This window comes from Amblyomma mixtum, chromosome 9, assembly GCF_055824585.1.
Source record: "Amblyomma mixtum isolate Tamu chromosome 9, ASM5582458v1, whole genome shotgun sequence".
NCBI lineage: Eukaryota > Metazoa > Arthropoda > Arachnida > Ixodida > Ixodidae > Amblyomma > Amblyomma mixtum.
Window position 1 is genome coordinate 105,036,837 of NC_143020.1, and position 10,821 is coordinate 105,047,657.

The window sequence follows — 10,821 nt, forward strand, 5'->3', positions numbered from 1 at the left end:
TGTGTACCCTTAAAAAAAAAGCTGCGTTTGTCCCGTGTGGTTCTCTTTCTCTTGTCCCGTCCTTTTGCGCAGTTACTTTTTGTTCTCATAATGTCGTACCAACTAGCCCCTCACCGCACTCTTCTAGATTTCATTTCTTCTACATGGGGCTCTTTTCTGTGTACCCTTAAAAAAAAAGCTGCGTTTGTCCCGTGTGGTTCTCTTTCTCTTGTCCCGTCCTTTTGCGCAGTTACTTTTTGTTCTCATAATGTCGTACCAACTAGCCCCTCACCGCACTCTTCTAGATTTCATTTCTTCTACATGGGGCTCTTTTCTGTGTACCCTTAAAAAAAAAGCTGCGTTTGTCCCGTGTGGTTCTCTTTCTCTTGTCCCGTCCTTTTGCGCAGTTACTTTTTGTTCTCATAATGTCGTACCAACTAGCCCCTCACCGCACTCTTCTAGATTTCATTTCTTCTACATGGGGCTCTTTTCTGTGTACCCTTAAAAAAAAAGCTGCGTTTGTCCCGTGTGGTTCTCTTTCTCTTGTCCCGTCCTTTTGCGCAGTTACTTTTTGTTCTCATAATGTCGTACCAACTAGCCCCTCACCGCACTCTTCTAGATTTCATTTCTTCTACATGGGGCTCTTTTCTGTGTACCCTTAAAAAAAAAAAGCCGCGTTTGTCCCGTGTGGTTCTCTTTCTCTTGTCCCGTCCTTTTGCGCAGTTACTTTTTGTTCTCATAATGTCGTACCAACTAGCCCCTCACCGCACTCTTCTAGATTTCATTTCTTCTACATGGGGCTCTTTTCTGTGTACCCTTAAAAAAAAAGCTGCGTTTGTCCCGTGTGGTTTTCTTTCTCTTGTCCCGTCCTTTTGCGCAGTTACTTTTTGTTCTCATAATGTCGTACCAACTAGCCCCTCACCGCACTCTTCTAGATTTCATTTCTTCTACATGGGGCTCTTTTCTGTGTACCCTTAAAAAAAAGCTGCGTTTGTCCCGTGTGGTTCTCTTTCTCTTGTCCCGTCCTTTTGCGCAGTTACTTTTTGTTCTCATAATGTCGTACCAACTAGCCCCTCACCGCACTCTTATAGATTTCATTTCTTCTACATGGGGCTCTTTTCTGTGTACCCTTAAAAAAAAAAGCTGCGTTTGTCTCGTGTGGTTCTCTTTCTCTTGTCCCGTCCTTTTGCGCAGTTACTTTTTGTTCTCATAATGTCGTACCAACTAGCCCCTCACCGCACTCTTCTAGTAATAATAGCCTCCTTCTCCTCCTCATTTCTGATCTTGCCGGGCTCGATCCTGGCCGCGGCGGCCGAATTTCGATGGAGGCGAAATTCAAGAGGCCCGTGTATTGTGCGATGTCAGTGCACGTTAAAGAACTCCAGGGGGTCGAAATTTCCGGAGCCCTTCGCTACGGCGTCCCTCAAAGCCTGAGTCGCTTTGAGTCGTTAAACCCCAATAAACCAAACCTTCTGAACTTGCCTTCTGAACTTGCCTTCTGAACTTGCCTTCTGAACTTGCCTTCTGAACTTGCCTTCTGAACTTGCCTTCCGAACTTGCCTTCCGAACTTGCCTTCCGAACTTGCCTTCCGAACTTGCCTTCCGAACTTGCCTTCCGAACTTGCCTTCCGAACTTGCCTTCCGAACTTTCCTTCCGAACTTTCCTTCCGAACTTTCCTTCCGAACTTGCCTTCCGAACTTGCCTTCCGAACTTGCCTTCCGAACTTGCCTTCCGAACTTGCCTTCCGAACTTGCCTTCAAAACTTGCCTTCAAAACTTGCCTTCAAAACTTGCCTTCAAAACTTGCCTTCAAAACTTGCCTTCAAAACTTGCCTTCAAAACTTGCCTTCAAAACTTGCCTTCAAAACTTGCCTTCAAAACTTGCCTTCAAAACTTGCCTTCAAAACTTGCCTTCAAAACTTGCCTTCAAAACTTGCCTTCAAAACTTGCCTTCAAAACTTGCCTTCAAAACTTGCCTTCAAAACTTGCCTTCAAAACTTGCCTTCAAAACTTGCCTTCAAAACTTGCCTTCAAAACTTGCCTTCAAAACTTGCCTTCAAAACTTGCCTTCAAAACTTGCCTTCAAAACTTGCCTTCCGAACTTGCCTTCCGAACTTGCCTTCCGAACTTGCCTTCCGGTCTTTCCTTCCTTCCGGTCTTTCCTTCCTTCCGGTCTTTCCTTCCTTCCGGTCTTTCCTTCCTTCCGGTCTTTCCTTCCTTCCGGTCTTTCCTTCCTTCCGGTCTTTCCTTCCTTCCGATCTTTCCTTCCTTCCGGTCTTTCCTTCCTTCCGGTCTTTCCTTCCTTCCGGTCTTTCCTTCCTTCCGGTCTTTCCTTCCTTCCGGTCTTTCCTTCCTTCCGGTCTTTCCTTCCTTCCGGTCTTTCCTTCCTTCCGGTCTTTCCTTCCTTCCGGTCTTTCCTTCCTTCCGATCTCGCCTTCCGATCTCGCCTTCCGATCTCGCCTTACGATGTTCCTCGTACGCAGGCGTTGTTGCTGGCCATCGCCTACATCATTGAAGTATGCAGCAGCGGCAAGGGTGGTCGATCCCTTTCCCACCGGCGGCTGGTGGAAGAGGACAAGGGCAGGCTCACCGCCAACTCGGCCAGCGGCGAGTTCACCACAATCTCGGACCAAGTGCAGCAGCAGCAGCAGTACGGAGCCTGCAATGGAAACGCCCGGCTCTAGTCTTCGGCGGCATGGTCGCTTGCATGCCTCCCCTGGGCCCACTATGTGTGCCCTTAAGGCTTCTGCAAAAAGGCCTGCAGCCTTTGTACAGCACGGACTTTTCCATACAGTGCCGCAGGAGAAAGGTCTTCTGGGCCGTGGGAGAAAGTCCTACGGCATTTGAACAGTAAAGGCCTTTCTCCTCAAGCGATGTAAAGGGTTTTGAGCAGCAAAGGCTTTTCTCCTATGTACTCATCATGAGATAGGCCTGCAATTTTTGAAGAACAGAAATAACAAACGGTACTTTTCATACAGAGCAGCAGGAGAAAGGCCTTCAGTTCCGTGCTTCAGTGTCGTGAGAGGAAGGCCTACAGTATTTGAACAGGAATGGCCTTGTCCTCAAGCGACGTAAAGGCCTTTGGCCTCAAGCGACGTAAAGGCCTTTGGCCTCAAGCGACGTAAAGGCCTTTGTCCTCAAGCGACGTAAAGGCCTTTGTCCTCAAGCGACGTAAAGGCCTTTGTCCTCAAGCGACGTAAAGGCCTTTGTCCTCAAGCGACGTAAAGGCCTTTGTCCTCAAGCGACATAAATGCCATTGTCCTCAAGCAATGTAAAGGCCTTTGAGCAGCGAAGGCTTTTCTCCTACCTCCTCATCATGAGATAGGCGTGCACTTATTGAAGAACAGAAGTAAGATTAAAGGTATCATTCATACAGCGCTGCATAAAAAAGGCCTCCAGTTCGAGGAAGGCCTGCAGTATTTGAACAGTAAATGCCTTTCTCCTCAAGCGATATAAATGTCTAGAGCCTTTGATTAGCAAAGGCTTTTACCGTACCCTCATTAGGAGATAGGCCTGCAACCTTTGAACATTTCAAAAAAGTGAAAAAGGTATTTTTAGAGTGTCCCAGGAAAAGGCTTACACTTTTAGCACAGTAAAGGTATTTTCCCTGCACCCGGTGTAAAACATGGGGCTGCTGAATCGATATAGGATAGGCCTGCCACTTATTTAAGATACAGGCCAACATCATTTTGAAAGCAAACACACAGCAGCAAATGTCTGCAGCTCGTACCACATAGGAGAAAAGACTACAGCATTTTATTACTGTGTGTAACACAGGCAGGGATTTATGCGTTTACCTTCTTATATTTAAACTCTAACAGAGCACTATGCTGATGCGTATGCACCATTGTGGGGCTCGTGTGCTGGGCGTGTCAAATTTTAGCGTATATATGGGGCTCATTCTTCGGCTTGCACCGGTAACGCTAACAAAAATAGAATAAAACAAAGGCAAGCTCGAGGAGCATGAAGTTCGTCACTGAACTATGCAGGCGCCTCTACTGACTGTCTTCACCGGCACCAAATCTTGCCTGTATGCTGGTTCATTAACCATCGCTTAAACACTATCTGTGCATATATATCGTTATAGGAGCAGGAAATGCCGTTAGGGAGAGGAAGCTGTGCCCTAAACATGGCTTTACATACAGGAAATGCACCTGAGTACGGGTGTGGTTACCATTGCTACCGCCTAACATGTGTAGCACCCCAGTTTCTGGCGATACGGTCACGTGATAGTGGACGCGGAACAAGCGTGAATTTTAAGCGGGCTCTATATTAAATAACTGCGCCCTTGAAATACATCGAGAAGAGTAAAATAAATTGAGTGCTAAAATAAAACCGGAACCGCTTATGTAGTCTGTTCGTGCAGCACTAAAACCTGTCGCGGCGAGCAGGCGGGATTCGAATGGGTTTTTGTTAAGAATTTTCAATTGTTGTTTAAAACATCACGTTTACTTTTCTTAGTTTGTGCGATGCTCGTTTTAGTTGTACACCGTTTCTAGCAACGCAGCGAAGTTAATTCGCTCCACCTAGTGGCGCCAGCTTGCGAAATTAAAGGTGTACATCCAGTTTTAGTGAATGTTGCGACTCACTTTGTTGCGAATAAAATGTTTTTTTAATCCGAGGATTGAACTTGTCTTTCCTTCAAGCTGGGTTTTAAGTGACTTCGAAACCGTATTAACCAAGTTCACTCGAACTTTCTTACTCAACGATCATTGGGTAAGAGACCGTGCGTACGGTAAGTGATCGAAAAAAGCTGAGTTAGTCAGTTGGACTTGCATTCCCTGCTATTAGCGCATTCCGCTCAGAGCGATAATGCCTGTCCTTGTCCGCACACAACAATTTCGGAGAAAAGTATTTCTGAGCGGGAAACCATTGATGAACTCAATTTTTTCGCAATGCAAGATTTCACTATAACAATCAATATATCCGCAGGTCCCCAGACGGCAGTCTTGCATTTTTTCTAAACGTTTTTGCTATCGTCAGAACCGTTCCCATCGATTTTCAATGGCAGCCTTAACTGTTCGATGCTATCGATGGAGACACTAAGGTTTTGCTATATCATCAGAATAATGGACCATTGCCATTGAATATGTACGTAACAGGATCTTACAATTTCCCAATTTTCAAAATTTTGGTCCCGGAATGTTGGACATGCCTTTTCTGTGTAACGAGCGCAGTAAATGGGGCACGGGAGACAGTCCTGGCCGGAGCTATTCGAAAGCACCAGTTCTCCATCATACTTTTTTTTGCAGAGTTGAGCGTTCTGTACAGTCAGGGACAAAAGTCTCCGGACCACGCGTTGCTCAAACGAAGCTTATAGCGCTACTATCAGACAGCGGCTGGAGACCGCACTTGTGGAGATGAAAGAACAAAAAATTAACTTTTACCTCCACAAGTGTGGTCTCCAGCCGCCGACTAATAGCAGAGCTATCGGCTTCGTTAGAGGAACACGTGGTCCGGAGACTTTTGTCCCCGACTGTACATGACGTGACAGACTGTTACCCTTCTAATATTTGTCCCATCGGAGCCCCAGGTTTTGATGAATGGGATGAGTTTCGCAGACTCCTTGTGTCGACATTTTTATACAATACCCCTAAGGGCCCTCGTGCGAGGGTATTACATAAGGGGGGGGGGGGGGAGGGGGGAGTTGATACCAGCATAAAAATACGGCACAGGCACTTCAAGTAAAATGCATGTAATAATGAAGTATAAAATTAAGCTAGTAATGTACACAAGTAAAACAACAAAGCGCAGAATAAAATACTCAGCAAATGCACATAATGCAACAAAAATACCAAATCTGTTAGTCCATGGTTTGCTTTAGCGAATGCTGAAATGACTAAGTTAACCTCAGTAGCTATGTGTAATGGCAGGTTATTCCAGTCTATTATGGTGCGCGGAATGATTGATTTCGCGTAAAGCGATGAACGGCATGTTATGCGTTTTATTTTGTTATCGTGGTCACGGCGAGGAAAGACTGCAGGGTGTGGCAAAAAGAAGTCATTGTGGTGGGTGGGATGGTGATACAGTTTGTGAAGTAAGGTTAGGCGAGCGAAATGCCTTCGACATGATAGTGGCTCTAACTCGGCACGTTGTTTTAATGCTGTGACACTGGTGAAGCGTGAATAATCGGAAAATATGAAAAGAACAGCACGGTTTTGCAGGAATTCAATGTTGTTTATGACATATGCTTGTTGAGGGTCCTATATGGCAGAAGCGTACTCAACTTTCGGGCGGATTAGCGTGATGTAAGCAAGTTTTTTTTTTAAGTGCGAAGGCACGTGGTTGAGATTACGCCCAAGAAGGCCGAGTGCGCCATTTGCTGATGCTAAAATTGTGTTCATATGGTAATGCCAAGTTAGCTCAGCCTGAAAGTGAACTCCTAAGTACTTGGTCAAATGTTTAGGGGAATCCCCCAAGGTGGAGTAGATTTGTAATAAGGGAGTAATTACTCACTGGCATCCACCCGAACGCAGCCATACGGCTACAAAGGAAAGCTACACAGCTTTCTCAGAAACTTCGTAGTTAAAGAAAAATTCGTCCAGGTCCGGGGTTCGAACCCGGGACCACCGCTTCACCGGAGCAGTCGGTGAAGCGGTGGTTCCGGGTTCGAACCCCGGACCAGGACGAATTTTTCTTTAACTACGAAGTTTCTGAGAAAGCTGTGTAGCTTTCCTTTGTGGCCGTATGGCTGCGCTCGGGTGGATGCCAATGAGTAATTACTCCCTTATTGCTCCTAAGTACTTGTAAGTTGTTGCAAGTTCTACGCTCTCGTTAGAGGAAGTAGGCTGTAGGAATTCGGGTGGAACTATTAGTGAACAAAGTTAACTTTGCTGACGGCCATGCTTGACATTGCGATGCATATAATGATGCTATGCTGTTGCTTCATGAATGCGTTACCCACGGTTAGCTGCACCGCGGGGTGTTTCATTGCAAGGGAGTAGCGGAAAAAAAAAAGTATCTTAAAGTCGGATAGAAGTTAGCAGTGCAGTGAAGCTCCGCCCACATTCAGCCTCCGCGCACAGAATTCCTCTACAACGAAAGAGTAGTCCACTGTGTAAACGTTTCTTGTTACGTAAACAAGAAGCTTATCCCGAGAAAAAAATATCAGCTCTAGAATTTTGATACGTGGATTGTTTGGTATAGTCAAACATTCAAAGGCTGATTTCGTTTACAGTTACGATTGGCCAGAGGAGTAATGCAGGACGCCGTGGACCGCGGCCCAGTGTTAGCAACTGCTGTTTTTTTTTTTAAGTTTGCTGTTTCGTAATCAAACTTCCGTGGCTGGCTCAGCGCCATGGCGTTCGGCTGATGGGTACGAGGTCGGGGGATCGAATCCTGTTTGCGCAGGAGTATTTCGATGCAGGTGCAATACAAAAACGTCCGCAGACTGTGCAACTTGAGCGCTCAATAAAGAATTCCAGGTGATCGAAAAGTAATCCGAAGCTTTCCACTTCATCCGCCTTCCCATAAGGCGTGGTTCAGGTGTCCACTGTTGGTTGTACAGCCCCTAACAGCCACACTGCCCTTGGTTGCATACTGTATCGGAGAGGTTGAGTAGTTACCTTTTTAACTATTATTGTTTGCCTCCTTATTTACTGAGAGGCGTGTGGCCCACCGTAAGTATTATAACCGTATCAGTATAGAATTTCGAAAACTGCGCATAAAATTAGTTGTTATTGCTTATGGTGAACGCGTCCCCATTTTAGAGCGAGAGCTCTACTCTTCGGGGTACAAATTCCGATTTCAATGTGGATGGGACGATGACCTTCAATGCCTCACAAGGTCAAACCGAACTTCACTTCGTGGTGGCATGACCCAAGCTACGGTAGTACGTCCGCATGATCATATGACTATGGCCATTGGGTGGCTGACCTTGCCCTTGACACGTGACCGTGACATCTTATATTAGAGAATGCAGCTTATGAGACAGTGGAGTTATATGAGTTATACGAGCTTTCGATCGTATAACTGGGTTCAGGCCACGTTGAACCCCGGCCATTTTTTTTTCTGTGCTATGGGCTTCGCTTCTCCCAAGTATGTCGAGCAGACTAGCTTGGCAGTACGTATTAAGGAATATTACCTAATTTGTGCCAAGCTTTAACACTGATAACCTGCTCTACTAGATTCGACTGGTGCAGTATAATAAATTCAGTGATAGGCAGTTGGCATGCCAGGTCCCCATATTATTTTAACGCGACATAGTTAAGGCTTCCGTTCCGCAGAAAATCCGGTGTCGGCGTTGTGAGCTAAAAAACAGGTGGCTCACCTGCAACCTATGTCACGTGACTCGTGACGTCATCGAAACCTGCCCAGCAGATTGCGAACTAACTCCCCGCTGTGGCAGGTTGCAGTTAAATTTATGATTGGTCACGAGAGGTTGCTCGGGGAGAGCAAACTGGATCTTACAAGGGGCACCGCTGACTGTGTTTGAAACAGCCACCTGCCGAGGCAGTGGTGCGTCTCTTATAACCGCTGCACCACTGCGGTTAGCCCAAAATATTCTCTGTTAAAGTTGCACAGAGTGCTGACAAATGTCTATTTCAGTTGCTTTCATCAAGTGACTTTATCGTGATTCCATCTTTTTTTAGTCTTAAATAAAGCCAGCGGGATTTAAAATTATGTGTCTTTCCCCTCCCACGTCGTGTTGTTAGCACACATCAACGTGCCCCAGTTTACCCTATTAACACTAGAATCGGCGGCAGCATAGCATTGCGGATCTTTATCGTGAAGACTTTCAAAAACTTTCTCGCCTCAACCGTTGACTCGCTCACGGTGAAACTGCGCACAGAGCTTGAGTATTGGGTTAACTTTTATCTCGTAGTAAGATCGACAAAAGTACTGTGGTTCAACGGCGCATGATGCAAACCCGTAATCATCTGCAAAAAGATCGGCGCCAAATTTTCGCCAAAGGGTGGTTACGCCATCTGTTGTCTGCGGGAGAAAGCTCCGCGTCGCGAAAGGCGCCACGGCAAGCGGTGCGAGATGCGCGGATGCTTTGATGGCGCCACCGACAACGCAGTACTGGCGGCTTTCATTTCGTCGACCTCGGTTAGAAAATTACGGGTTTGCGTCATGCGCGGCTGTACTGAGATGTACCGTTGTCAATCTTGATACGAGACAAAAGTTACCACAGTACGCAAGCTCTGTGCGCAGTTTCACCGCAAATGAGCCAGCGGTTGAGGCGGAAAATTTTTAAAAGTCTTCACGATAAAGATGCACCAGTATATTCAGTATATCCTGCATACTGAAAATTATCTGTGCTATGCCTTAAGACGGTGACGATGTGGTCGCGGTCCTGCTTTAGCATCAGTTCTATTAAAACGAACAAAACGAACTTCCTGCGCCACCGCTGCGACGCGGTGATTTGTTCATTGTTTACGGCTTTGTGCCACCATGTTCCCTCAGTCGGGGGACGTTTGAGAGTGCTAACATCCCTACGCGGGAGCGCGGAGTCATTTGATAATTTTAGAATCTCCAGGTCTGTAAGCTCTAAACGAAAGAACCAACTTTAAACATATGGGCAGTTCCCAATTTGATCTACAACTTTTCCATTCAAAATTTTGCTGTTAAATTACTACGTATAAAAAGTTAACTTATTTATCTTTCATAGTAAGAAAAGTAGGAGCATTGAAGAAATATGTTGACCTGGACAAGACGATAGCGTGAGTCGAACCATCGTGAGCCTCGTCGTTTTTTAAAGCTTCCGGCAAGCTAGCTAAACACCTTTGTACACCTAGGCTTGCCAACTTAGCGCTTCAATCAGGGAAAGCCATTATAGCGTTGGTTTAGCCATAGAGGCCTGCATTCTGCCGTGGAGCCACCTTCGGGTTTAACGTTCATCCACCCTCTTCGTAGACTCTTCCTTCTGCAGTTACCATCCTCTGTGTTCTTCCCATGTCATCCACGGTACGGTTGCGCATTCCTTCGTTCAAGGCATAACCTAGCCGCTAAGTTGCCCATCGCTTCCTAACCCCTTTCTCTTCTCTCTCTCATTTTCCTTCTCATCATCAGCTTGGCTAACTGCAGTTCAAAGCTATTCGGCACATATCGTTAAGCTGCTAGCTCAGAAGTGCTTGTTAAATTCGCTCCATCCGATATACTTCTCCGACTGATTCAAGGTATGTATGCATTCTGTGTCCTGTGGCCCTCAGTACTTAATTCCAGCACTCCTACTACCTGTCGTGCACTGTTACCTCCATTTCCCTTAATGCATGGTAAGCAGCTAGTTAGGCCTCGCCAACCTCTTTTTCCCTCCAGTTTTCACATTTATTGCTAAGCGTAACAAAAAATGGCTGAGGCTTAACCTGGTTAAGCCTGGAGAATGCGAAGCATCATCGTGTCGCGTAATTTGGAGGCGCACAACCACAGCGACGGCGCGAGGTGGGCCCCCGTTTCTCCACTGTCGTGACGTCATCGTGTCACGTGGTGTGACGTCATGTATCACGTGATTTGGAGGCGCACAACCACAGCGACGGCGCGAGGTGGGCCCCTGTTTCTCTACTGCAGGGGTTCTCAAACTGGGTTCCGCGGAACACAGGTGTTCCGCGGGCTGTCTTCTTGTGTTCCGCGAGAACCCTCACCGACCCTGACCCGGCAGCTGATATGAGACTGGCTCTGAGTGCTGCTGAGCCACGCTTTGACTTGGTCACAAAAGGGAAGCAGTGCCACCCATCACATTAGTATTTGTATTAATCTGTGCAATAAACATTTAACCTTTGCAACTCTCTCTTAGCAAAAATGCACTCGACAACATTGCTGGTAAGTGAAAGCGGGGGGGGGTTCCCTGGAACTTATTGAAGGCTTTTGGGGTTCCTCCAAGCAAAAAAGTTTGAGAACCCC

At 46.5% G+C, this 10,821-nt stretch overlaps 1 protein-coding gene across 2 annotated transcripts in view; it reads left to right on the top strand.

Moving 5' to 3' along the window:
* The window catches only part of LOC149330499 (MFS-type transporter SLC18B1-like), a 40,486-nt gene extending 35,886 nt beyond the window's left edge, over window positions 1-4,600 (top strand). For both annotated transcript variants that reach the window (XM_089561099.1, XM_089561100.1), the window contains exon 13: window positions 2,463-4,600. In XM_089561099.1, coding sequence (XP_089417225.1) covers window positions 2,463-2,663 — 201 coding nt within the window. In that variant the 3' untranslated portion in view covers window positions 2,664-4,600. The remainder of the gene's footprint in view (window positions 1-2,462) is intronic.
* The last annotated feature ends 6,221 nt before the right edge of the window (window positions 4,601-10,821 follow it).